The sequence below is a fragment of the chloroplast genome of Cajanus cajan (genome assembly GCF_000230855.2).
Source record: "Cajanus cajan chloroplast, complete genome".
NCBI classification, from domain to species: Eukaryota; Viridiplantae; Streptophyta; class Magnoliopsida; order Fabales; family Fabaceae; genus Cajanus; species Cajanus cajan.
This window is the reverse complement of record NC_140640.1, coordinates 57,046-82,500: the sequence shown is the minus strand read 5'-3', so window position 1 is coordinate 82,500 and position 25,455 is coordinate 57,046. Positions and strand designations below refer to the sequence as shown.

The 25,455-nt window shown below is 31.1% G+C and overlaps 29 protein-coding genes, 3 non-coding genes and 1 pseudogene across 33 annotated transcripts in view. All coding sequences in view use genetic code 11, as the record gives it.

Annotated features, from left to right (window-relative positions):
- The window catches only part of rps3 (ribosomal protein S3), a 657-nt gene extending 259 nt beyond the window's left edge, over positions 1-398 (top strand). Inside the window, exon 1 of the mRNA in view lies at positions 1-398. This exon is cut by the window's left edge and continues 259 nt beyond it. Coding sequence (YP_013613254.1) covers positions 1-398 — 398 coding nt within the window.
- A 1,266-nt stretch (positions 399-1,664) lies between these two features.
- Positions 1,665-2,075, top strand: rpl16 (ribosomal protein L16). Its single transcript has one exon. It carries the CDS (start codon positions 1,665-1,667, stop codon positions 2,073-2,075), a length of 411 nt encoding a protein of 136 aa, YP_013613253.1.
- Positions 2,076-2,198: 123 nt separating this feature from the next.
- Positions 2,199-2,567, top strand: rpl14 (ribosomal protein L14). The gene has a single exon. The coding sequence runs from the start codon at positions 2,199-2,201 to the stop codon at positions 2,565-2,567; it is 369 nt and encodes a 122-aa protein (YP_013613252.1).
- Positions 2,568-2,819: 252 nt separating this feature from the next.
- Positions 2,820-3,224, top strand: rps8 (ribosomal protein S8). The gene has a single exon. It carries the CDS (start codon positions 2,820-2,822, stop codon positions 3,222-3,224), a length of 405 nt encoding a protein of 134 aa, YP_013613251.1.
- Positions 3,225-3,679: 455 nt separating this feature from the next.
- Positions 3,680-3,793, top strand: rpl36 (ribosomal protein L36). The gene has a single exon. The coding sequence runs from the start codon at positions 3,680-3,682 to the stop codon at positions 3,791-3,793; it is 114 nt and encodes a 37-aa protein (YP_013613250.1).
- A 368-nt stretch (positions 3,794-4,161) lies between these two features.
- rps11 (ribosomal protein S11) lies at positions 4,162-4,578 on the top strand. The gene has a single exon. It carries the CDS (start codon positions 4,162-4,164, stop codon positions 4,576-4,578), a length of 417 nt encoding a protein of 138 aa, YP_013613249.1.
- Positions 4,579-4,671: 93 nt separating this feature from the next.
- rpoA (RNA polymerase alpha subunit) lies at positions 4,672-5,670 on the top strand. The gene has a single exon. It carries the CDS (start codon positions 4,672-4,674, stop codon positions 5,668-5,670), a length of 999 nt encoding a protein of 332 aa, YP_013613248.1.
- Positions 5,671-5,864: 194 nt separating this feature from the next.
- On the bottom strand, positions 5,865-6,410 carry petD (cytochrome b6/f complex subunit IV). The gene has a single exon. The coding sequence runs from the start codon at positions 6,408-6,410 to the stop codon at positions 5,865-5,867; it is 546 nt and encodes a 181-aa protein (YP_013613247.1).
- Positions 6,411-7,298: 888 nt separating this feature from the next.
- Positions 7,299-7,949, bottom strand: petB (cytochrome b6). Its single transcript has one exon. The coding sequence runs from the start codon at positions 7,947-7,949 to the stop codon at positions 7,299-7,301; it is 651 nt and encodes a 216-aa protein (YP_013613246.1).
- Positions 7,950-8,917: 968 nt separating this feature from the next.
- psbH (photosystem II phosphoprotein) lies at positions 8,918-9,139 on the bottom strand. Its single transcript has one exon. The coding sequence runs from the start codon at positions 9,137-9,139 to the stop codon at positions 8,918-8,920; it is 222 nt and encodes a 73-aa protein (YP_013613245.1).
- Positions 9,140-9,252: 113 nt separating this feature from the next.
- psbN (photosystem II protein N) lies at positions 9,253-9,384 on the top strand. Its single transcript has one exon. The coding sequence runs from the start codon at positions 9,253-9,255 to the stop codon at positions 9,382-9,384; it is 132 nt and encodes a 43-aa protein (YP_013613244.1).
- Positions 9,385-9,449: 65 nt separating this feature from the next.
- psbT (photosystem II protein T) lies at positions 9,450-9,551 on the bottom strand. The gene has a single exon. It carries the CDS (start codon positions 9,549-9,551, stop codon positions 9,450-9,452), a length of 102 nt encoding a protein of 33 aa, YP_013613243.1.
- Positions 9,552-9,720: 169 nt separating this feature from the next.
- psbB lies at positions 9,721-11,247 on the bottom strand. Its single transcript has one exon. The coding sequence runs from the start codon at positions 11,245-11,247 to the stop codon at positions 9,721-9,723; it is 1,527 nt and encodes a 508-aa protein (YP_013613242.1).
- Positions 11,248-11,690: 443 nt separating this feature from the next.
- Positions 11,691-13,735, top strand: clpP (clp protease proteolytic subunit). Its single transcript has 3 exons — positions 11,691-11,759; positions 12,461-12,760; positions 13,508-13,735. Exons 1-3 carry the CDS (start codon positions 11,691-11,693, stop codon positions 13,733-13,735), a joined length of 597 nt encoding a protein of 198 aa, YP_013613241.1.
- Positions 13,736-13,918: 183 nt separating this feature from the next.
- On the top strand, positions 13,919-14,044 carry rps12 (ribosomal protein S12; one part of a trans-spliced gene, as the record gives it; the record has 2 gene entries for this part). Coding sequences YP_013613240.1 and YP_013613197.1 both cover positions 13,919-14,044 — 126 coding nt within the window.
- A 798-nt stretch (positions 14,045-14,842) lies between these two features.
- rpl20 (ribosomal protein L20) lies at positions 14,843-15,235 on the top strand. Its single transcript has one exon. It carries the CDS (start codon positions 14,843-14,845, stop codon positions 15,233-15,235), a length of 393 nt encoding a protein of 130 aa, YP_013613239.1.
- Positions 15,236-15,464: 229 nt separating this feature from the next.
- On the bottom strand, positions 15,465-15,776 carry rps18 (ribosomal protein S18). The gene has a single exon. The coding sequence runs from the start codon at positions 15,774-15,776 to the stop codon at positions 15,465-15,467; it is 312 nt and encodes a 103-aa protein (YP_013613238.1).
- A 255-nt stretch (positions 15,777-16,031) lies between these two features.
- rpl33 lies at positions 16,032-16,232 on the bottom strand (annotated as a pseudogene).
- A 511-nt stretch (positions 16,233-16,743) lies between these two features.
- On the bottom strand, positions 16,744-16,878 carry psaJ (photosystem I subunit IX). The gene has a single exon. It carries the CDS (start codon positions 16,876-16,878, stop codon positions 16,744-16,746), a length of 135 nt encoding a protein of 44 aa, YP_013613237.1.
- A 257-nt stretch (positions 16,879-17,135) lies between these two features.
- Positions 17,136-17,209, top strand: trnP-UGG. Its single transcript has one exon. It is a non-coding gene; the product is annotated as a tRNA-Pro (tRNA).
- On the top strand, positions 17,137-17,207 carry trnP-GGG. The gene has a single exon. It is a non-coding gene; the product is annotated as a tRNA-Pro (tRNA).
- A 194-nt stretch (positions 17,210-17,403) lies between the features above and the next one.
- Positions 17,404-17,477, top strand: trnW-CCA. The gene has a single exon. It is a non-coding gene; the product is annotated as a tRNA-Trp (tRNA).
- Positions 17,478-17,628: 151 nt separating this feature from the next.
- Positions 17,629-17,742, bottom strand: petG (cytochrome b6/f complex subunit V). The gene has a single exon. The coding sequence runs from the start codon at positions 17,740-17,742 to the stop codon at positions 17,629-17,631; it is 114 nt and encodes a 37-aa protein (YP_013613236.1).
- Positions 17,743-17,899: 157 nt separating this feature from the next.
- Positions 17,900-17,995, bottom strand: petL (cytochrome b6/f complex subunit VI). Its single transcript has one exon. It carries the CDS (start codon positions 17,993-17,995, stop codon positions 17,900-17,902), a length of 96 nt encoding a protein of 31 aa, YP_013613235.1.
- A 932-nt stretch (positions 17,996-18,927) lies between these two features.
- On the top strand, positions 18,928-19,179 carry psbE (photosystem II cytochrome b559 alpha subunit). Its single transcript has one exon. It carries the CDS (start codon positions 18,928-18,930, stop codon positions 19,177-19,179), a length of 252 nt encoding a protein of 83 aa, YP_013613234.1.
- A 9-nt stretch (positions 19,180-19,188) lies between these two features.
- Positions 19,189-19,308, top strand: psbF (photosystem II cytochrome b559 beta subunit). The gene has a single exon. It carries the CDS (start codon positions 19,189-19,191, stop codon positions 19,306-19,308), a length of 120 nt encoding a protein of 39 aa, YP_013613233.1.
- A 22-nt stretch (positions 19,309-19,330) lies between these two features.
- Positions 19,331-19,447, top strand: psbL (photosystem II protein L). Its single transcript has one exon. It carries the CDS (start codon positions 19,331-19,333, stop codon positions 19,445-19,447), a length of 117 nt encoding a protein of 38 aa, YP_013613232.1.
- Positions 19,448-19,603: 156 nt separating this feature from the next.
- Positions 19,604-19,726, top strand: psbJ (photosystem II protein J). The gene has a single exon. It carries the CDS (start codon positions 19,604-19,606, stop codon positions 19,724-19,726), a length of 123 nt encoding a protein of 40 aa, YP_013613231.1.
- Positions 19,727-20,659: 933 nt separating this feature from the next.
- On the bottom strand, positions 20,660-21,622 carry petA (cytochrome f). The gene has a single exon. It carries the CDS (start codon positions 21,620-21,622, stop codon positions 20,660-20,662), a length of 963 nt encoding a protein of 320 aa, YP_013613230.1.
- A 179-nt stretch (positions 21,623-21,801) lies between these two features.
- Positions 21,802-22,491, bottom strand: cemA (chloroplast envelope membrane protein). Its single transcript has one exon. The coding sequence runs from the start codon at positions 22,489-22,491 to the stop codon at positions 21,802-21,804; it is 690 nt and encodes a 229-aa protein (YP_013613229.1).
- Positions 22,492-23,399: 908 nt separating this feature from the next.
- Positions 23,400-23,564, bottom strand: ycf4 (photosystem I assembly protein ycf4). The gene has a single exon. It carries the CDS (start codon positions 23,562-23,564, stop codon positions 23,400-23,402), a length of 165 nt encoding a protein of 54 aa, YP_013613228.1.
- A 78-nt stretch (positions 23,565-23,642) lies between these two features.
- psaI (photosystem I subunit VIII) lies at positions 23,643-23,744 on the bottom strand. The gene has a single exon. The coding sequence runs from the start codon at positions 23,742-23,744 to the stop codon at positions 23,643-23,645; it is 102 nt and encodes a 33-aa protein (YP_013613227.1).
- A 229-nt stretch (positions 23,745-23,973) lies between these two features.
- accD (acetyl-CoA carboxylase carboxyltransferase beta subunit) lies at positions 23,974-25,236 on the bottom strand. Its single transcript has one exon. It carries the CDS (start codon positions 25,234-25,236, stop codon positions 23,974-23,976), a length of 1,263 nt encoding a protein of 420 aa, YP_013613226.1.
- Between the last annotated feature and the right edge of the window lie 219 nt (positions 25,237-25,455).

Below are 25,455 nucleotides of genomic sequence, written 5' to 3'. Positions count from 1 at the left end.
GTAAGCCTCAAAAAATGGAAGAATTACAGACGAATATGCAAAAAAAACTGAATTGTGTGAATCGAAAACTAAACATTGCTATTGCAAGAGTTGCAAATGCTTATAAACACCCTAATATTCTTGCAGAATTTATAGCTGGACAATTAAAAAATAGAGTTTCATTTCGTAAAGCAATGAAAAAAGCCATTGAATTAACCGAACAAGCGGGTACAAAAGGAGTTCAAATACAAATTGCAGGACGTATCGATGGAAAAGAAATTGCACGTGTTGAGTGGATCAGAGAGGGTAGGGTTCCTCTACAAACCATTCGAGCTAAAATTGATTATTGTTGCTATACAGTTCGAACTATTTATGGGGTTTTAGGAATCAAAGTTTGGATATTTCTAAATAAAGAATAATACATATTTTTCTTTATCTTTAATGTCCTATATTAAAAAAATGAAAAATTATTCGATTTTGATTCCCAAAAAATTTAAAATTTTATAAGATTGAATTGACTAAAAAATTAAATTAATCATTTGATATTGATAATATTGCTATGCTTAGTGTGCGACTCGTTAGTTTTTTTAGAATGTTTCAATTTTAACAAAAAAAAATAAACCGATTCATAGTATAAAAAAAAAAAAGAATGAATAACCAACGCATTGCTTCGTATTATCTAGATCTAAAGAGCTAGTCAAAACAAAAAAAAATATAAAGAAATATATAATAATTATAGCAACTAAAATATTGTGCAGCAGAAAAAAAACAAAAAATATTATTATTAGTTGTAAAGCAATTAAGAATATATGGATAAATGAAGGGGTGAAAGAAAGAAAGAAAAGTATATTAATGATATAGAATTCTAATATGTAAAGGTCTATGGGTCATCTCATAAAAGGTAGTGTAATAAAGCATCAATTTAAATATATATTCATATATTTATGAATATATTCGTAACATAAACAAATTAAGAGCTCTGAATCAAAAAAAAACTGAGAACATTGATTCAAGAAAAAACAAATAAATATTCTAAAAAAATATTATTAATTATTAGATATGAGAGAGGCTCCATTGTAGAATTCGGACCTAACCATTAATCGAGAAGCGATGGGAACGACGAAACCTGCAAATACTTAAGATTTTATGAAAAACAAATCTTAAAAATTGATTAGGTGGGATGGCGGACGAAACCAAAAAGCAATCCATTTTTTTAGGAGTTGTGCCCTACATTATATCTGAATTTGATAATAAAAGAGTAAATATTCGCCCGCGATAATTTTTATTTTCGATAACTTGGATTTTATTGAATTTTTTTTTTTATTGGATTAGCAAAAATAAAAAAAAAGAAAAATAAAGATTCATTAGAACCTTATAATATAACAAAACAACATTCTCTAGTTAAATTATATACATATACAGATAAAAAAAATTGTTTATTTAATTTATAAGAATACATATTGAGTTGTATATCAAAACAAGATATAAAAATATTGAATAGACAAATAGATTCTATGAAATCTCAAAAAATCCCACGATTCAATTATTCATTAAACATATGAATATTAGTACATATTTTATCGATTTAATCGATATATATATTGAATTGCTTCATTCGCGAGGAGCCGTATGAGGTGAAAATCTCATGTACGGTTCTGTAATAGAGATGGAATTGAGAAACAACCATGAATTATAACCCCCAAAGAACCAGATTTCGTAAACAACATAGAGGAAGAATGAAAGGAATATCCTATCGAGGTAATCATATTTGCTTCGGAAGATATGCTCTTCAGGCACTTGAGCCCGCCTGGATAACATCTAGACAAATAGAAGCGGGACGACGGGCAATGTCACGAAATGTTCGCCGAGGTGGACAAATATGGGTACGCATATTTCCAGACAAACCAGTTACAGTAAGACCTACTGAAACACGTATGGGTTCGGGAAAAGGATCTCCCGAATATTGGGTAGCTGTCGTTAAACCAGGGAAAATACTTTATGAAATGGGCGGGGTCCCAGAAAATATAGCGAGAAAGGCTATTTCAATAGCATCATCCAAGATGCCTATACGAACTCAATTCATTATTTCAGGATAATAAATTAGAACCAAAGGAAAGAGGTCTTTAGGATGAAAACAAAAAAATGAAAATGTAGATTACTTTTTTTGAACACATAATATTTTTACTTCAATCTTTGTACTGAAAGAACAAAAAAATGATATGATTCAACCTCAAACTCATTTGAATGTAGCTGATAACAGCGGAGCACGCGAACTGATGTGTATTCGAATCCTAGGAGCAAGTAATCGACGATATGCTTATATTGGTGACATTGTTGTTGCTGTAATAAAAGAAGCAGTACCAAATACGAACTTAGAAAGATCAGAAGTGATCAGAGCTGTAATTGTACGTACTTGTAAAGAACTCAAACGTAGCAACGGTATAATAATTCAGTATGATGATAATGCTGCAGTTGTCATTGATCAAGAAGGAAATCCAAAAGGAACTCGAATCTTTTGTGCAATCGCCCGGGAATTGAGACAATTAAATTTCACTAAAATAGTTTCATTAGCACCCGAGGTATTATAAGACGAAACCGTGAAATGAATAAATTATTCTGTGAATAAAATGGATTAATTAATGTATTTTATCTCACATATATCCCTTTTTTGTAGTAATTATTATAAGTATCAGAAGTAGCAATTATTAGATATATATCTAAGAGATAGATATAGATAGAAATCGAAATATAAAAAAGAAGTAAAAAAAAAGAGAAATAATAGAATAAAGGAGCATGTTGATTATATAGAAAGGAAGGGGCAAGAATCATTTTCGTTTACCATGGGTAAGGACACCATCGCTGACATAATAACCTATATACGAAATGCTGACATGAATAAAAAAGGAATGGTTCAAATACCATTTACTAACATCACAGAAAACACTGTAAAAATACTTTTACGAGAGGGTTTTGTTGAAAACGTCAGAAAACATAGAGAAAACGGCAAATATTTTTTAGTTTTAACTCTCCGGTATAGAAGAAATAGAAAAGGATCATATAAAAGTTTTTTAAATTTAAAACGGATCAGTACACCCGGTCTACGAATATATTCTAATTATCAAAGAATCCCTCGAATTTTAGGGGGCATGGGAATTGTAATTCTTTCAACTTCTAGAGGTATAATGACAGATCGAGAGGCTCGAGTAGAGAGAATCGGTGGAGAAGTTTTATGTTATATATGGTAATCTTTCTAACATCCGAATTCTATGAGAAACTTCTATCCATTTTTGTAAAAAAGATAAAAAAACGCAAGTTTTTAATATTATTTCACCCCTTATATAATAATATATAATAGTGAATGCGAGAAGGAGGTTTAACTGGAATTGGAAAAAAGGGGAACTCATGAAGATTTCATTACTAAATGAATAACTTCCCAAAGGTCTGTTTCAGGTTCCCTTATATAAATAATATAATAAATGCAAATTGGATTTTGATTATAGGCTATGTTTCCGAAAAAATTCAATGTACTTTTTATAGGTATACAATTGGGAAAGAAAAAAAGAAGTCATTTAATTAGGGCGTTTTTGAACTTCAACATTATTTTAGTGAGGAAGGCTACAATTAGAAGTTCGAAATTTAAGGAAACCTTATTTTCTTCCAATAATTTAATTTGGGATTAACTTATTAAGGAATGGCAAATATGAAAATAAGGGCCTCCGTTCGTAAAATTTGTGAAAAATGTCGATTGATTCGAAGACGGGGGCGAATTATAGTAATTTGTCCTAATCCAAGACATAAACAAAGACAAGGATAATATTTTCACAAACAGGGACTTTATAAAAATAAAAAATATAATATAGAAATTTATATTTTATATTTTATATTATTATTATTATATATATATTATAAATTATTATATTATTTTATATTCTATATTATTATATATTAATTATATATATTAATTATCGAGTTATTATAAGAAATATTGTTGATATTTCAATTGAAATAAAATATAATAAATATATAATTATTTAATATTAATTCTAAATAGAAAATAATTAATATAATAAAGAATATAATTCTAGTTAATAAAGGATATTTTTTTTTTTACATGAAATGGATATATCCATACCATATATCTTGGATTTATTTTTATGAAAAATTAAATTGAAATAATTAAATATGGCAAAACCTATACCTAAAAAGGGTTCGCGTAAAAATGGACGTATTGGTTCGCGTAAGCATACTCGTAAAATACCAAAGGGAGTTATTCATGTTCAAGCTAGTTTCAACAATACTATTGTGACTGTTACAGATGTACGAGGTCGGGTGATTTCCTGGTCCTCCGCCGGTACTTGTGGATTCAAGGGTACACGAAGGGGGACGCCTTTTGCCGCTCAAACCGCAGCAGGAAGTGCTATTCGAACAGTAACGGATCAGGGCATGCAACGGGCAGAAGTCATGATAAAAGGTCCCGGTCTCGGAAGAGATGCGGCATTAAGGGCTATTCGTAGAAGTGGTATACTATTAAATTTTATACGAGATGTAACACCTATGCCACATAATGGATGTAGATCTCCTAAAAAAAGACGTGTGTAAAACTAAAAATAAACATTGAAAAGATTTCAAGAGAACATGAAAAGATTTCAAGAAATAAACAAGTCAAGGATTTGATCAAAAGAATATATTACTATGGTTCGAGAGAAAATAAGAGTATCTACTCGGACACTACAATGGAAGTGTGTTGAATCAAGAATAGACAGTAAACGTCTTTATTATGGACGCTTTATTCTGTCTCCACTTATGAAAGGTCAAGCCGATACAATAGGCATTGCAATGCGAAGAGTTTTACTCGGAGAAATAGAGGGAACTTGTATCACATGTTTAAAATCAGAGAAAATACCACATGAATATTCTACCATAGTAGGTATTCAAGAATCAGTACATGAAATTCTAATGAATTTGAAAGATATTGTATTGAGAAGTAATCTGTATGGAACTCGGGACGCGTCTATTTGTTTCAAAGGCCCTGGATATGTAACCGCTCAAGACATCATTTTACCACCCTCTGTGGAAATCGTTGATAATACACAACATATAGCCAACGTAATGAAACCTATTCATTTTTGTATTGGATTAGAAATCGAGAGGAATCGTGGGTATCGTATAAAAACACTAAAAAACTTTCAAGATGGATGTTATCCTATAGATGCTGTATTCATGCCTGTTCGAAATGTAAATCATAGTATTCATTCTTATGTGAATGGGAATGAAAAACAAGAGATACTCTTTCTCGAAATATGGACAAATGGAAGTTTAACTCCTAAGGAAGCGCTTTATGAAGCCTCTCGGAATTTGATTGATTTATTTCTTCCCTTTTTACATGCAGAAGAAGATAACGAAAACAATCAACAAAAAGTTACTTTGCCCCTTTTTACTTTTCATGATATATTGGCTAAGACTAAACTAAGGAAAAATAAAAAAGAAATAGCATTGAAATCTATTTTTATTGACCAATTCGAATTGCCTCCCAGGATCTATAATTGTCTCAAAAGATCCAATATTCATACATTATTAGAACTTTTGAATAATAATCAAGAAGACCTTCTGCAAATTGAACATTTGCGGATAGAAGATGTAAAATATATATTGGACATTTTAGAAATAGAAAAACATTTTGCATCAATTTGAAATCTGTTGGGATAGGATTTTTTCATATATATATATATATATTTTTTAATATAATAAAGGTGAAAATATGTGATTTAAATCTTTAGAACAAATACATATATTCAGAAGAGACTTAAAATAGAATAGATGTATCTAGGGATAATTCATTTTGAAACGACTAATCCCTAGATACACAATCGACATGACATGATATTTTATTTCAAAATGGAATCAGTTTGAAAAATACCTAAAGTTAAGGATTTCTCAATAGGTAATGTTGCTCCAATACCTAACCAAAGGGCAACTACGGTACCAATCAAAAAGATGGTTGTTGCTACTGGACGCCGAAATGGGTTTTGAAATTTATTAACATTCTCTAAAAAGGGTACTGTTAATAATCCCGCGGGTACCGAAACCATTAAAAGAACGCCCAATAACTTATTGGGCACTGTACGAAGTATTTGAAATACGGGAAAGAAATACCATTCAGGTAGTATTTCCAAAGGAGTTGCAAATGGATCCGCGGGTTCCCCAATCATTGATGGTTCTAGAACTGCTAAGCCTACATTACAGGCAATAGTACCTAGAATTACTACTGGAAAAATATATAAAAGATCGTTGGGCCATGCGGGTTCTCCATAATAATTATGACCCATTCCTTTAGCCAATTTAGCTCTTAATACAGGATCATTCAAGTCAGGTTTTTTTGTTATTGGGATAGGTGAATTCTTATAGATCCATCCTCCGAAAGAACCGGATATGATAATTTTTCATCATCCGGCTCGAGCACTAATCAAAGATTTTTTAAAATGTATCTATAGAAAAAATGTATGTGTTATCCACACATATATTTCGATTCTACGTAAGAAAATAAATCCGATTCTCTTTTTTACGAAGTTACAATTATTTATTGAAAAAAAAAAAAATTGAAGTTCCTATTAAGTAAACTTTAGTAAACGCTCAATACCCAAGTAGGCTTTTCAAGTTGATAATGCTTTCTGGGTGATCTCAAACCTTGCAATTCTTATCCTGTTCAAAAAAAATCTTGGGACTTTTTATGTACAAAGGATTTACTTGTTACTAATATAATCTAACCCGCGTTCTTCTTTAGATCCACTTTTTTTAACTCCGATAATATAAAAAATCGAAGAAATGCATAAGAAATGAATGCAATTTCATACTATGTAAGTTTAGTGAAATACATAAGATATAATTCAGATTATACCACATCACTTATTTTACTGGATCTTACGGAGCCTGCTCATCCAAAATAAAATAGAGTCTGATCATAGAAAAGATTCTCTTCAAATAAAACCAGCCTACCCTCTCCTCTATAGGAACCTTTGTTGGTGGTTGGAAAAAAGACACATTTAATTGTAAATTTAAATGTGGCAGATGAGATAAAGTGATATATCTGCGTGGCCCAATCAATAGTTCAAGTCACACACTCCCATAATCCATTTTTCTTCGGAGAGTTCCCTTCAACTATTCGTATATGTAAAAAAAAAAATTAAATTTTTGTTAAGTTAAAGGGAAATATCCAAATACATGTCTTATTTTTTTAAATAATCCATATTTGTAGCAATGAAATTTATTCCTCCCCAAAATCAAAAATGATTTCGATTACAAATATCTATGATCCATCTTCATTATAAAGGACCTGAAATGCCTTGCTTACGTATCATTGAAAAGTGCATTAACATAAATACAGCAGTAAGAAGAGGTAATACAAAAGTATGCAAACTATAAAAACGAGTTAAGGTAGACTGTCCCACACTAGAACTTCCGCGTAATAACTCTACCAAAGACGATCCTATTACAGGAATAGCTTCGGGTACGCCTGTTACAATTTTAACTGCCCAATAACCAATTTGGTCCCAAGGTAAGGAATAACCAGTTACACCAAAAGATGCGGTTAATACAGCCAAAACTACACCCGTAACCCAAGTTAATTCGCGAGGTTTTTTAAAACCACCCGTGAGATACACACGAAATACGTGTAGGATCATCATTAAGACCATCATACTTGCCGACCATCGATGAACTGATCTTATTAACCAACCAAAGTTAGCCTCGGTCATTATATATTGAACAGAAGCAAAAGCTTCAGTAACGGTCGGACGATAATAAAAGGTCATAGCAAATCCCGTTGCTACTTGGACTAAAAAACAAGTAAGTGTAATTCCTCCTAAACAATAAAATATATTCACATGAGGAGGTACGTATTTACTGGTTATATCATCAGCAATCGCCTGAATTTCAAGACGTTCTTCGAACCAATCATAGACTTTATTGAGCATGGTAAACCAATGGAACCCCCCCCAAGAACCGTATATGAGAATTTCATCTCGTACGGCTCAAACAAAAATACCCCAATATTGGTTGTAGCGAAAACAAATATGTATAATAGAAAGTTTGAAACTTCTTTATTTAATCTAATACTATGATTATAATTTAATTTTTTCTGACGATAAGAAAAAACTAGAAATACAAAAGCTACTCTTTGGGGTTATAATGCCAAAATATCAAGTCGGCTCACTCATCTTTATCTTGATCTTTTCAGGCCTCTTGAATATTCTATATATTTACTTTCTTTTTTATTTGTGTGTAATGTGATTTTACTGCTGTCTTCTTTATTATTATTATTCTGAATTTTGATTATTGATAGGAATTCTCTTGTTAGGACCATATGAATCAATTAAAAAAAAAACATCAGATTCATACTATAACCACGATGATTCAAAAAAAACCTGAAATCTAAGTCCAAAAATTCCCTGAGTAAGAACTGCTGGATCATCACTTATTCAATGAATAAATATACTGAAAAAACAAAATTCAAAGAAACATTTGTTCTTTGATCAAAAAAAAAAGGTAAAGCTCCGGAAGCTTGAAAGGATTAAAATTATTCCATTTTTTTTGAAACTCTTTGAAAAGTTTTTTAAGTCCGGTTGCGAGGTCTAAATATTTAGTATGAATCATAGTTCTAATATTTTTAGAATCTATTTTCTATATTCCGTGCTTCAGATACTCGAATAAATATCGGACGGGATTAAACCATCTCTATCAAGATGACAGATCCTTTTTATGTTCTGTACTATCAATAGGATCCATTAAAACAAGTCACACACTCATATTCCGGAAATACAGAAACAAAAAAATTCCACGATCAAACTACCAAATACAAATGGAATAAGCTAACAAACAATAAGAAACCTAAATGTTTAACTTTCCTTTCTATTGAAAAACAAATAACTCGATTCTTGTGAATCTAATTCATAGAAATTCCGTCCAGTAAAATGGACGAATTATAAATCTCTAAAATAATAGATAGAAATATCGCAAATAGAGCCATTGCAACACCCATCAAAGGAGTAGTTCCCCACCCCGGAGCTACTTTACCATACTCTGAATTTAATGGTTTCAATAAATCCCCTACAACAGTTCGTCTTGGACCAGATCTAGAATTATCCTCAACGGTTTGAGTAGACATAAATAGTATTTTTTATTCATTGAGATCTGTTGACTTTGTATACTATTCCGCTGTAAATATAAGGATCTTATCCTATAGATCTATTGTGATCTTGAAACTTTAGAACTATAATAATGGAAACAGCAACCCTAATTGCCATCTCTATATCTGGTTTACTTGTAAGTTTTACCGGGTATGCCTTATATACTGCTTTTGGGCAACCCTCTCAACAATTAAGAGATCCATTCGAAGAACATGGGGACTAGTTGAAGTAATGAGCCCTCTATATATAGAGGGCTCATTACTTCAATTAAGATAATCCAAAATTATTTCATTTTTTCGTTGGAACTTTCGGGGGTTCTCTAAAAAAGATAGCGAAAAAAATAATTCCTAAAGTCGAGACTAAGAGGAATGTATAAACCAATGCTTCCATATATTTGATCGTGGTTTACAATTATAACTTTCATACCTGTTTGTTGGGGCTCATTTCCCCCTCAAAAAAAAGAATAAATACAATGATTTAAATCAAGATTTTTCTAGTTATCTATGTGAAATTCAAAATCATAACAAAAAAAGTAGAAAAGGAACAAAAGAATGTTCTATCAGACTACCTGTCTTCTTGTAGTTGGATCTCCAAGTTTTTGGAAGGTTCCAAATTCTACTTGAGCGTCTAAATCTGGGTCGATACCAGCAAAAACATCTCTGAACAAAGTTCTAGCACCATGCCAAATGTGCCCGAAAAAGAATAGCAAAGCAAATGAAGCATGTCCAAAAGTAAACCAACCCCTTGGACTGCTACGAAAAACACCATCTGATTTCAAAGTCGCACGATCTAATTCAAAAATTTCACCCAATTGAGCACGTCTAGCATATTTTTTCACAGTAGCAGGATCACTATAACTGACTCCATTAAGTTCGCCACCATAGAACTCAACAGTTACACCTACTTGTTCGACACTATATTTAGATTCTGCCCTTCGAAAAGGAACATCGGCTCTAACAATTCCATCCCCGTCTACCAAAACAACTGGAAATGTTTCAAAAAAAGTAGGCATACGCCGTACAAAAAGTTCATGCCCCTCTTTATCTCTAAAGATGGGATGTCCTAACCAACCGACAGCTATTCCATCTCCATTGTCCATTGAACCCGCTCTAAATAACCCCCCTTTTGCTGGATTATTGCCAATGTAATCATAAAAAGCTAATTTTTCGGGAATTTTAGACCAAGCTTCTGATAAATTTTGATTTTCGGCTAGTCCAGCACCAACTCTTCGATATATTTCTTGCTGGAAGTATCCCTGATCCCATTGATAACGAGTAGGACCAAATAATTCAATGGGAGTTGTTGCTGAACCATACCACATAGTTCCAGCAACGACAAAAGCTGCAAAAAAGACAGCAGCAATACTGCTGGAAAGAACGGTTTCAATATTTCCCATACGTAATCCTTTATATAGACGTTGGGGCGGACGCACACTAAGATGGAAAAGACCCGCTAATATGCCCAACGTTCCTGCTGCAATATGATGAGAAGCTATCCCTCCCGGAACAAAAGGATCAAAACCTTCCACACCCCACGCGGGATTTACGGATTGTATCCTTCCAGTTAGTCCATAAGGATCAGATACCCATATTCCAGGACCATACAATCCTGTTACATGAAATGCGCCAAAACCAAAACAAGCCACCCCTGCAAGAAATAAATGAATTCCAAAAATTTTGGGCAAATCCAACGAAGGTTTTCCAGTACGTTCATCACAAAAGATTTCGAGATCCCAATAAACCCAATGCCAAATAGCCGCTAAAAAGCACAAGCCCGAAAACACAATATGTGCTCCGGCCACCCCTTCGTAACTCCAAATACCCGGATTCGTTATAGTCCCTCCTGTGATATTCCAACCGCCCCACGAATTGGTTATTCCTAAACGAGTCATGAAAGGTATAACGAACATACCCTGTCTCCACATTGGGTCAAGAACAGGGTCAGAGGGATCAAAAACTGCTAATTCATATAGAGCCATCGAACCGGCCCAACCAGCAACCAGAGCTGTGTGCATTATATGAACAGAAAGCAAACGGCCTGGATCATTTAATACAACAGTATGAACACGATACCAAGGTAAACCCATGAAAATACCCCTTATATCAACAAAAAATAGACACTATGTAACTTTATTGCACTGGAAAAAATTATACTATGCACTCTAGCCTTTCTGTAGATTATCTAGGAAAAAGGATTAAAAGTTGTTCTAGTTTTTTAGTAATAATGGAACAATCCTATTTGTAGAAATAAAAAGAAACAGATTTATTCTATACCCGATAAGTAACAATACGCAATGGTGGGAAGACGAGAGGGGTTGACAATTTTATCTATGAATATTTAAATAAGTAAATGCAGACATATTCGTTTATCACCCCAATAACCCATTCGTAACAACTTTACTTTATTTAGTATTCCTTTTTCTTTAGAAAAATGCAATATAATAAAAGTAAATCATTTTTAACATGGTAAGCTAATTCTTACGTTTCCACACTAAAGTGAGATATATGACTTTATTTTTTTCTCCATTTTATGCCCATTGGTGTTCCAAAAGTACCCTTTCGAAGCCCAGGGGAAGAAGATGCATCTTGGGTTGATATATAGTGCGACTTGTCAGATATAGTAGGTCATATGGTTTTTACCCGTTTTCTCCCCCGATCGAGATATCCTCTCTTTCACCCCCAAAAGAGAATGATGAAATCATAAAAAATTTGGAGCGTGAAATGTAATGAAGTATAATTCGATTGATTTTTTGGTTTTTAGAGGGGATATCCAGATTCTTATTCTAAATTATTCATAATTTATGGTTGGCTCGATTGGACCAATAAAATAAAGTACCCAGGCTCTGTTTAGAAAAAAACCAATTGGTAATATATCTACGATCACCACTTCGATCATATCATATATTTTACAGAAAACATAAAAAAAGATATTAAGAAAAGAAAGAAGTTATAACAAAAAGATATAGTATTGTAATATTTGTCCTATATGTGCAAATCCAAATCGGGCAGATCTTTACTCAGAGTAGAAACGAAACCTAAAAAAATGGAAAAAGTCCATTCAGAAACAAGAAAATTACATTGTGATTGGGATTCAATCTCGATGAAAGCAATACATCAATGAGAAGTTAGTTCAATAAAATGAGTATAGTATTATTTTCTTTAAAAGTTTGAAGAAGTCCATTCTGAAAAGAGAAAGAGGTTCAAAATCGACACATTGATTCCTTTTTTTATTATATGATTTTTGGTGAACTGTATGCATCAAAAGGCGCATGTACGGCTCTTAAGGAAAAAAAAGGAATCCTAATCAATCGACTTTATCGAGAAAGATTACTTTTTTTAGGTCAAGAGGTTGATAGTGAAATATCGAATCAACTTATTGGTCTTATGGTATATCTCAGTATAGAGGACGATAATAAAGATTTGTATCTGTTTATAAATTCTCCGGGAGGGTGGGTAATCCCCGGAATAGCTATTTATGATACTATGCAATTTGTACAACCAGATGTACAAACAGTATGTATGGGATTAGCCGCTTCAATGGGATCCTTTATTCTGGCAGGAGGAGAAATTACCAAACGTTTAGCATTCCCTCACGCTCGGCGCCAATGATTCTTTTATTTGAGAATATATATAAAGACTATACCTTCGCCATAAAAACATTTAATAAGTAATAATAGCATGGTATTTCGAATTCCATATGAAAATTTAGGTTTTTTAAACCATTCGATTCTATATAGAAAGAGTAGTATGAAAAAGAGGGTATTTACAATTTTATCTGATCTATCAGGAACCTAGTTAAATTTGAGTGTCACAGACTTTTTTGTTTTTTTCATACCAGAAAGCTTTTAACAATTTTTATTTAAATTAGAAGAAAACATAACATATGAAAAAAAAGAAACTTTCGGATTGTTGAATAACAAACAAAATTAAATAAAAAAAACAACGGAACCCTCATAGTATTTTGAATTCTATTCAAAAATAAAAAAGAAAATTGGTTACTGTATTGTTTATTATTATTATTTAAGGATCTGGATCCAAAAAACCCAGTAGATTTTTTACTTCTTTTTTCTTTTTTTTTTTTTTGATGGAAGAAAAAAAATTCATAGAAGAAAATACTCTATCTATAGAGGAAAAAAAGAAATTACATACGTGGAAAAGCCGTATGCATCAATACGTATAAAATGCTTGTACGGTTATGGAATCTTATTTTTGCTCATTATTTTTCTTATTTGTATTTATCGCTTATCCCCTTTCTTTAGGGAATAAAGAAAATCTTTACCAATATAGGATAAATCATTATCAAAATCTTTATCAAGATAAGGGAAACACTTATTAAATTATACAATCAGGGTAATGATCCACCAACCCGCTAGTTCTTTTTATGAGGCACAAGCGGGAGAATTTATCCTGGAAGCAGAAGAACTACTGAAAATGCGTGAAACTATCACAAGGGTTTATGTACAAAGAACAAGCAAACCTTTATGGGTTATATCCGAAGACATGGAAAGGGATGTTTTTATGTCAGCAGCAGAAGCCCAAGCTCACGGAATTGTAGATCTTGTAGCAGTTGAATAAAAAATGGATGGCAAACATTATTATAAAAAATACAGGATTTTAAATTTCATTTTTTAATCTTCTTACTTGAATTTGAATATAGTATCTCTAAAAATTAATCTATTAATAGAATATAAGTAATTCGGGGTTAGGATAGATCTAAACCTCCTCATTATTATATATTATATATATATACAACTTACCATGCCAACTATGAAACAACTTATTAGAAACACAAGACAGCCAATCCGAAACGTCACAAAATCCCCAGCTCTTCGGGGATGCCCTCAGCGCCGAGGAACGTGTACCAGGGTGTATGTGCGACTCGTTTAAATCATATAGTAAGAAAAAACCCATTTAATTTTTTTTAGTATTGGCGATCAGTTAAGATAGTGTGAATGGACTTTTTCCATTCACACTATCTTTAATTATATATACATTCCTTTACATTCTTCTATCATGTATCAAATTTATGGTTTTGATTGGTGGTGCAAACCCAATAATATTAATTTGCAATTTAAGATGAGAAATACTTTACCATTGGTAACAAATATTAAGTTATCCATTAAGCGGAGAAAGTACTATTGCAATTAAAGATAAATTTTGTCCTTAATGAATTTTACACGAACGGAATAAGAGGGTCAGCTACCCAGCAAATTTTCAAAATAAAATACCGTTACTGTATAACTAGATTTCGTTGTGAAAAAACCTATTTACTAGATATTGGATGGGTAGAGCCAAAGAATGTGAACTGTACAAGTTAACAATAAAATGGATTAAATGAATAAAAATAAAAAAAAAAGGCTCCGGTGTATAGAGAGGACCTAACTGTTTCTAAAAAAATCGTAGAAACGATGGAACCCACCATTTTTTTTATCTATGTCCTATTTCATTTACTATTACTATGTTTTTTGATACCTAGTATCAATACAATTTCTTATTTTGAGGTTCAATATTTCGAAAAATATAAAAAAATCGTGGTTGGGGAGGTTATAGTAGCAAGAGCCATTGGAATTTTTTTTTTATACATTGGAAGAATCCATTTTTGTTATTAATAGACCAGGAAGAAGAAAAGAATAACTGAAAGAAAAAAATAAAATAGTTGTTCATCAAAGTTTCATTTATTCAATGAACAGAATTAAACGAGGATATATAGCTCGGAAACGGAGAACAAAAATTCGTTTATTTACATCAAGTTTTCGCGGAGCTCATTCAAGACTTACTCGAACTATTACTCAACAGAAAATTAAAGCTTTGGTTTCAGCTCATCGGGATAGAGATAGGAAAAAAAGAGATTTTCGTGGTTTATGGATTAGTCGAATAAATGCAGTAATTCGAGAGAATCCAAAAGTATATTATATTTATAGTAATGTTATATATAATATATACACCAGGCAATTGCTTCTTAATCGTAAAATAGTTGCACAAATAGCTATATTAAAAGAGAATTGTATTTTTATGATTGCCAATGATATCATAAAAACCAAAAATCCCCCTAGACGTTACTTCGGGAAGGTATAGAATATAAATTTTTATATTTGGATAGCTTTATCATATGATAAAGCTATCCAAATATAAAACCACGCTTTATAAATAAAAAAAAAAAAATTATTCTTCGTCACCAATTATTCTTTTTTTTTTATTATCTTTTTTCTTACAACATAAAAACCCAAATGGAATTGTCATAGTTTTCGAACAAAACATCAATCTATGTGTAATTTGAATCTAAATTCAAATTGGATTTCGAATTTTAAATTTCTATTTTTTTTTTTTTTAAAGTAGTAGTTCTATCGGTCGACTCGTTTTTTTCAAATTGTTTTTCATTATTAAGAAAAGGTAACGAAGATAAAATACGAGCTTGTTTTATAGCAATCGTAATTAATCGTTGTTGTTTTAAGGTCAATCTATTTACGCGTCTTGATAATATTTTTCCTTGTTCACTAATAAATCGACTAATTAAACCCATGTTTTTATAATCAATTCTGTCCCCCGATTGGATCGGGGGCAAACGCCTACGAAAAGATCGCTTGGATTTAAGAAAGAGTCGCTTAGATTTTTCCATGGTTTGTATATTCCTGTTCCAAAAATCACATATATTACAAGAAAGTTTTTTATTCTTAATTTTTTTAATATATGTTGTTATATAATGATATATGTATATAATTTAACTAAAAATCAACTAAACTATAAATTATAGAATATATATATATAGAAAGATAGATATATATAAAGATATATAGATAAATACTAAAAATAGATCATTTTACATGTTATATTCCTTTGGCTGAAAAGGTAACACACAAGCTATCCATTTTCTCTATTTTTTTCTTTCGGCGTGAATTTTATGTTTGCAACAACGGGAACAGAATTTTCTCAATTCCAATCAACTAGGCGTATTGTGTCGATTCTTTTGAGTAATATATCTAGAAATACCCGTTGATTCCTTATTAACACTCTTTTTATCACAACCGGTACACTCCAAAATAACTGTTACTCGCATATCTTTACCCTTGGCCATGAACCTCCTTTGGGTTTTTAATTCACTTAACTCTTCCATTTTAGGATTCGAATCTAAGAAGAAGAAAAGAAAGAAAAAAAAATAGAAATTAATAATTGGAAATCCAATTATGTTATGAAAGATTTCGTTCCAATTAATAATTAATATTAATATAGTAGAAAAATAATACAATGATCTCGAACTAGATTTAATTTCGAATTGTAATACAGTATTTGAGTTTTTTAAGTATTTTTTAGAATATTGTTGCCCCACCCTATCAATTCCATTTCGATTTCTGGTTTCACTCTATTCTAAATCGAAATGGAATTGAATTATTAATTCAATTCCATTGAACCCTGGACCAGATCCCAACTTTAACTCCGAATTTCAATGAGGCAGAATTAACCTTTATTCTTTATCTTTCCTAACTTATTCTATTACAATTTTCAAAAAGAAGAAATCAAAAAGAGGAGATTAATTACATATATTTAATTGGATCTATAATTTTCTTCATCCCTTCCCGTGTCAATAACTAGAATGAAAAAAAGGGGAATATCAATGCATCTGGAAAAAAACGATTGATCTCTATCAAGAGACCTGCCAAAGCCCCGAACCATAGAGTACTTACTACTGGTGCCACGGAAAGATATGTTTTTAGATCTCGCATTTCAAATCCTCCTTTATTAAGTATTATATATATATATCTATATAGAATATTGTTTATTCTTATTCTATGGAATAATATTTCTTTTATTTTTAAAATATTTTTTATTTTTCATATTTGATTGTATATTATAGTATAGGAAACTATAAAAACGGCAGAATAATATATAAATATATGTATATAGATATATCAACAGAGAAAATTAAAATGTGGAAAACAAGACAAAGATTCTTTACAATAACACTAGAAACAAATCGAAAAGGGATGTAGCGCAGCTTGGTAGCGCGTTTGTTTTGGGTACAAAATGTCACGGGTTCAAATCCTGTCATCCCTATCCCTAACTATTACTTTTCTACGATATTCCTTATTATATGAGCAATAGAACGGGACCAATTGAAGAAGAATTCCAATTGGACATAAATACTTAATATCTATATGTATATATATATAGATATTAATATATTGATTATAGTATATATATATATGCTAAATGTATTAGGATCATCTAAAATAATTTATGAAAACAAAGCGCTCTTAGTTCAGTTCGGTAGAACGCGGGTCTCCAAAACCCGATGTCGTAGGTTCAAATCCTACAGAGCGTGATGGTTCAAATCCTACAGAATGCGATTCTAGTATTGTTAGATTGAGAATTACACTGAAATAATTGAACTATAGTTGAAAATATTAATTTTATCCTTGTGTATTAGGATTAAAACAAATAAATAGGGAATCCATAAACAAAATAGACATTAATTAAAGATCCAACTGATCACCTCGTCGATATTGTAAATATGCAGTTACAAATAATCCAGCCAAAGTAATAGGAATTAAACCTAACACGATTCCAAATAGAAAAACTTCAATCATTTTTTTTGTTCGAAAGGTAAAAAGAAAGGTAATATCTATCCTTAAATATTAATCTATATTGATCATGAATCTCAATGACCGAGAATTGTAAATTGACATAGTAAGGAACTATAGAATATCTTATCCTCAAATTTACAATAAATTTCCAAATTACAAATCAAATAAGTCGTATTTTACTCAGACCAATAAAAAGAGCTAAAGTTATAATTAAAACCGCTAGTAAAAAACCGAAATAACTAGTTATAGTGGACATATAGAAGCTAAATGAAATATGTTCTTTTTATACATATGTTTCTAAAGCACTTCCCTAAATTTCCATTTTTTTTTTGAGAAAAAAAAAGATAAGCAAAAATACTACTTGAAAGATACAATTGAAAATGGAAGATTCATCAATAAATTATTAAAGACGACTAAAAAGAAGAAATAGAGTGACATAATTAAGAAAAAAATTCATCATCTGTGACATCTACCCATCCTGTGATTCCAAATCAACAGACTTATTAATCACCTCATGAATTGAGTAAACAAATCGAATGAAAATATTTCGTAGAATTCTATATATATTTAGAGTAGAATTCTATTTCGATTAGAAAAAAGAATTAATATTAAAACAAAAACAAAGAATAAGAACTTTGTTATTTCAATTGTTATTTCAACTTCCCCAATTAAAAATTAATATAGAATCAAAAGAAAAAATATCTTCAACAGCCACAAAAAGTCTATTTATAGATTTGGCATCTAATTGAATTATAGAAATAAAAAATATCCTTTATGAATTATAAGAACCCCATAATTTGTCGTATTCGAATTTTAATTGATCCTGAGTTTATAGTCCGAAACTAATAATGTAAAGAGCCTTCATTTTAAACTATTACTATAAAAATTTACTATAAAAAATTTATTTTTTATCGGATTTTTGAAAAATTTTCTATCGGATTTTTGAATACATCGAGACAACCGATGAAGAAAGCACTTCTCTAGTACTTTATTTCGCCACTGATTGTGAAATTTCATTGCTCTGTTAGAAGAAGGATAGCTATACTGATTTGGTATACTCAAAAGACACCGTTGGTACAAAATGGACGATCTAACAAGGATTACATTTCAGTAAATTTCGACTTACTGATCTAGTCGTTTATGGAATCGATCCCCCTTTTGACTGTACAAGAATATGTGGAGTTCAACATGTCTGGAAGCACAGGAGAACGTTCTTTTGCTGATATTATTACCAGTATCCGATACTGGATTATTCATAGCATTACTATACCCTCCCTATTCATTGCAGGTTGGTTATTTGTCAGCACGGGTCTAGCTTACGATGTATTTGGAAGCCCCCGCCCAAACGAGTATTTTACAGAGAGCCGACAAGGAATTCCATTAATAACTGGCCGTTTTGATCCTTTGGAACAACTCGATGAATTTAGTAGATCTTTTTAGGAGGCTCCAATGACCATAGATAGGACCTATCCAATTTTTACAGTACGATGGTTGGCTGTTCACGGACTAGCGGTACCCACTGTTTCTTTTTTGGGATCAATATCAGCAATGCAGTTCATCCAACGATAAACCTAATTTGAATTATAGAGCTATGACACAATCAAACCCAAATGAACAAAATGTTGAATTGAATCGTACCAGTCTCTACTGGGGGTTATTACTCATTTTTGTACTTGCTGTTTTATTTTCAAATTATTTCTTCAATTAATAGAAGAAATGGGACATAGTAAATAAATAATATCTATCTATCTATAGATAAACTCTTTTATTCCATTCGGAAGGATATCATTTCATAATTATCTATGACTGTTTATGTCTTTAGCATGACTGACTACTTGATTAAATGTGGAGGAAAGTGGGATAAATGGCCGATACTACTGGAAGGATTCCTCTTTGGATAATAGGTACTGTAACTGGTATTCCTGTGATCGGTTTAATTGGTATTTTCTTTTATGGTTCATATTCCGGATTGGGCTCATCCCTGTAGTAATCGTATTAATTGGGTTTTCGAAATGAAAGCGTAAGAACTCAACAGGGATCCATTCTAATTCGTCAAAGAAAAAGTGGATCCTTGCTGAGTTCTTAATAATTCGAATTTTTTTTATTCATATTTTTTATTCATATAAATGACTAAACAGATAACTTTTTCCGATGTTTCAAAAAATTCCATTTCCCTTTTTTTTTACAAGGTTCTAAGTTGTAAAAAATCAAAACAAAGATTATTAATATAATATTTTTTTATAATATTTCTATTTCGTATAATATTTCTATTGCGACACAAACAATATATAGGAATTGGACTCTAGGAAAAGAAAAAAAATCCTCCTAGCGTCCCATTTCCCTTATTTTGCTTAAAATTATCTGTCTATATTTATATTTTTATAATATTTCTATTGCGACACAAACAAATAGGAATTGGACTCTAGGAAAAGACAAAAAATCCCTCCTAGCGTCCCATTTCCCTTATTTTGCTTAAAATTATCTGTCTATATATATATTATGTGTCTATATATATATATTATGTTTAGTATCGAATCCAATTTTCTTATATTTTACAATAGAAAAATATTTCTATAATAGAACTCTCTATTATAATTATAGAAATTGAAAATCCAAAAAAAAACAGTGACATAATATTCAAATTTATTTTGGCATTGGAAAAAACAAAAAAACAAAATTAAATAGTCTTCCTGACAATATTCATACTCGAACTTTATTTGTATTACGTTACAAGCAACTCTTAAAATATGGTATAAAAAGACTATACAAAAGCAAAGATCCTTTCATAATTTTTTTGATTTATATTATACTTATATTATAGTTATATTATACTTATATTATAGAGAATAGAATTACATAAATTATCAACAAAAAAATTTAGTTATTTTTACGAGTTTAATATGTTGATAAATACGCGGGCCTAGAAATTCATTTCGGACAATTGAACCTTCTCAAATTGTTTCTTCTTAAGAACTAAAAAGATTTGTGCTAAAATAATGGATGACAAGAAGAACAACAGACCTTGGACACGTAACGGATCTTGAAGTACTATTTCCGCATCCCCCTGACCAAATCCACCCACATTAGGATTACTTGTTAATGGCTGATCCAGTTTGATAGATTCACCTTCTGAAACAAGAAGTTCTGGTCCTGCAGGTATAATATCAATCACTTCACGTCCATCCAATGCATCCACTATAGTTATTTCGTATCCCCCTTTTTCTTTCCGTATGATTTTTTTTACCATACCTGCTGCTGTAGCATTATACACATTATTATTACTCTTGCTCCCGTCGAGATAAATCTGACCCCTTCCCCTGTTCCCGCCTACGTATATGGGATATTTTAAGAAATGAACATCTCTCTTAGTAGTGGGATCCGGGGAAAGTATAGGAAAGGTGATTTCATTATATTTCTGACCAGGAACGGGGCCTACCACAATAATATTTTTTTTTGTAGGGCGGTAGTTTTGAAAAGACAGATTACCTATTTTTTCTTTAATCTCAGGCGAAATACGATCTGGGGGTGCCAATTCAAAGCCTTCCGGTAAAATAAGAACAGCCCCCACATTCAAAGCCCCCTTTTTACCATTAGCAAGAACTTGTTTCACTTGCATATCATAAGGAATTCGAACAACTGCTTCGAATACAGTATCTGGAAGTACCGCTTGTGGAACCTCAATATCTACGGGCTTATTAGCTAAATGGCAATTGGCACAGACAATACGACCGGTTGCTTCTCGCGGATTTTCATAACCCTGCTGTGCAAAAATGGGATATGCATTTGAAATGGGTGTTCGAATTATTATATATATCATGATCGATATGGAAATGGATCGAGTAATCTCTTCCTTTATCCAAGAAAAAGCATTTCTAGTTTGCATGGTCTAATCATTGATCCTGAAAATTTCTACAATAAGATTAGGTAGGTCACTCACATAGTTTCCTATCCAAGATGAGGAACCCCTTTAATTAAAAAGGGGATTAAAAAGAAGGAAAAAAAAAGTAAAGTTATCTAAAAAAAACTTTAAATTTAAATTGGATAGGTGGATCGTTTTTCCAGTCAGTCATTCATTGAATGATAAATTACTACAAGTGATGGAGATACGCGATTTAAATAACGGAAAATAAAATATTTTAAAATAGTATCTAAAATAACTGGAAAAGTGGAAACAAGACCAGATATTATTTGATCATTTTGAGCAAATCCAAAATCTTTATAGACGAAACCAATCATTAGTTCCCAACCATGGGTTGAATGGAATCCTATACATAAATCAGTTAATAGAAGAATAGAAAAAGCTTTTATTGTGTCACTTAAATTATATATAAATTCTCGAACCCAAGAGTTAATAAGAACAAGTTCTTGATTACCAAGAATGGAATAACCACTTAGAATAAAGAAATATATTATATTTGTCGAGAAGTTCAAAATCGTATTGATACGATCTTCGTTGTGCGTTTTGATTAATTGGATTGTTTCTTTATAGATTCCGGTACGAAGGTTTTGTAAATGTGTTTCCGGACATTCCTTTAACATTTCATCTAAAAAAAAAAGTTCCTCAAATTCTATGAATTTTTTTAGAATACTATTTTCGTGAATCTCATTCAAGAAAATTTCGGATTGCCTAGTATTCCACCAATTAATAAACCAAGATTCAATACTTTTCTTAAATGTGAATGATATACACCAGGGCAAAAAGACTATGGATGTAAGATATAGAAGAGGAATGAATGTTTTCTTTTTTGTCATTTTTCTTTTCGTCTTTAATAAACTCAACGTCATCTCATTCGTCAACTCTATATTATAATAATTTCTATCAAACATAAGTTCTATTAAAAGTTATAGAGCTTATATATTCTCTCATTTTTTTTACTTGCAATTCGGGAGTTAGTCCTTGCCTTATTTAATTTATAAAGAATACATAAATAGAATAAGAAATCGAAAGAATTCACTGTCAATTCAAATGAAGAAAAAAATATTGTTTTTGAAAGGATATCAATTGCTAAGATTTGAAGAGAAAATTATTACTTTTCATGAATACACGAAAGAGCACTTTGGGTTATGAATATAATAGTAGGATTTCGAAACCAAAGAACGTCCCATCTATACAAATCGAAATATTTTGAAAAAAAAAAAGGTTTTTTTTTTTCAAAATATTTCAATCGGTACACGAAATAAATAAGGACAATTCTGAAGCTTTTTGTGCAATTTAATTTCAAGTTAAGTCCAATTCTCGTCAGTACAAAAGTGGTACACCCAAAAACATAGATAATTCAGCAGCTTTATCTGCAATTTCTAGTGGAGTCAAATTATCTTCAATACGAGTCAAGGGAATAAACCCCTGTTCTATGGTTTCCATATAAACAAGACTCTCATAAGTAAGGGTACGAGTAAAAATACCTCCTTCTATAACTCCTGTTATTATTCTGATGGATTGAATCTCTTTCATAGGTACTTCGAGAATAATACGACGATTTTTTCCAGGAAATCCCCAACGAAAAAAACACACTTTTCTCTTTTTTTTATCGAAGATATCATAACCACCACCTACATCCCAAAAAATAATGCACCACAAATAAAAACTAATAAAGAGACCCGCCATTCCATAGAAAGACATTGTGGCCCCTTGTGGAATAAATGGAAAATCAATAATTTCCTCAAAAAAAATGAAAAAAATCCATACCAATATAACTGGAAATTGCAACCAATAACAACCCCAATGAACCTAAAAAAATGATAAAAGCCCAAAAAAAATTGCTTATTTTTCGAGACTCCGTTATGGAATAAACCAGTAGATGGTCTAATCTCAGTAATATATTCATTAATCTACTTTAGTAGAATTTCATCGTATTGCTTCCAGATCTAAAAAAAGTTATGAAATTTGTTCCTACTTACCGTATCTAAAAAATCTTGTTTTTTTGAACATAAAGAAATAAAGAAGCCATTGCAATTGCCGGAAAAACTAGGCCCACTAAAGGAACAAAAATGGAAGGAAAGTTTATCATAAAATGGGTACCTCGATTTACTATTTGTACCTTATAAAATAAATATTATTGATTTTTTTTTTATTTTTCTTTCTTATTTATATTGTTATAAAGATAGTATATAATCACTAGAATTACTATATGGTTATACTAAGTATATAGGAATTCGAGTGATTCTAGCTAAGCCAATATATATCATAATATAATATATATTTATCTTATGGAAATAAGGCATAGCCAAAAATTATTATTTTTCAGTCAAAGAAAAGAAATTATGGAATTGAAATAACTCACTCAGAACTCCCTTTAAAAGATAACGCGGTACGATTGAATCGAATAAGCCCTTATGGAATAAATATTCAGCTGCTTGTAAATCTTCGGGTACTGCCTTATTCAATGTTTGTTCAATTACTCTTTTACCCGCAAATGCAATATAAGCATTTGGTTCGGCAATAATGATATCCCCCAACATGCCAAAACTAGCTGTCACCCCGCCAGTAGTAGGAGATGTAAGTATCGATACATAGAATAACTTTTTATTTGTTTGATAATCATATAAAGCAGAACAGATTTTAGCCATTTGCATCAAGCTCAAACTTCCTTCTTGCATACGCGCCCCTCCAGATGCACATACCAGAATAAGAGGTAAAAGTTGATTGGTAGCATATTCTATCAAACGGGTGATTTTCTCACCTACTGTGGATCCCATACTACCCCCCATAAACTGAAAATCCATAATTCCAATTGCTACAGGAATACCATTTAGTTGACCTGTACCTGTTTGAACAGCCTCAGTTAATCCCGTTTTTCTTTGATAAGAATCAATACGATCTTTATAAGGTTCCTCTTCTGAATGAAATTCAATGGGATCCTGAGAAACCATGTCTTCATCCATAGGATTCCAAGTACCCGGATCAATCGAAAGTTCGATTCTATCAGAACTGCTCATTTTCAAATGATATCCACAGTGTTCACAAATATTTATTTTGGATTTAAAATTTTTTTTATAATTTAATTCATAACAATTTTCGCATTCAATCCACAAATGCTTATATTGTTTACTTTCATCGAGATTATTAGAACTTTCACCTATCCGAGAATTTTTATTATTTGTATCATTCGTGCTAGTTATTATACTAGAACTAGAATTCTCACTTTCACTACAATTTCTGCCCTTACCAAAAATGTAACTATAAAAATAACTGTCATTGTATTTGTCACTATCACCTAAAATGAAACTATCAATACAGATTTGAGAATGAAGATAACTATCAATGCAACTATTAATGTTATTATTCCAACTAAATTGAGTATCATACATGTAATGATCGTCATCATTCTTAGAAACATTATTCAGATAGCTAGAAAAAAAACATTCCTGTTCACTTAAAAAAGCCAAAGTTTGATTTTCAATATTTAAAAATATTGAATAATTTTTCCTTATATACCTAAGTAGAAAAGTTTTATCGGATAGGAAATTCTGGATGTTACTTACACTTACTAAATTCATATATGTAATCTAACTTTCCTATTATTCAACATTGAATTTTACTATTATTTTTAAATAGAGTTTTTTCCTCTATTTACAAAAAAATATAATAAATGTATAGTCATTGGATGAAAAAGAAAATCAAATAAATATTCCATTTTTAATATTATATCTCATTCTTTACTATCAAAAAATGTATATAAATCAAATAACTAGGATTCGTAACTGATAATAATAAAG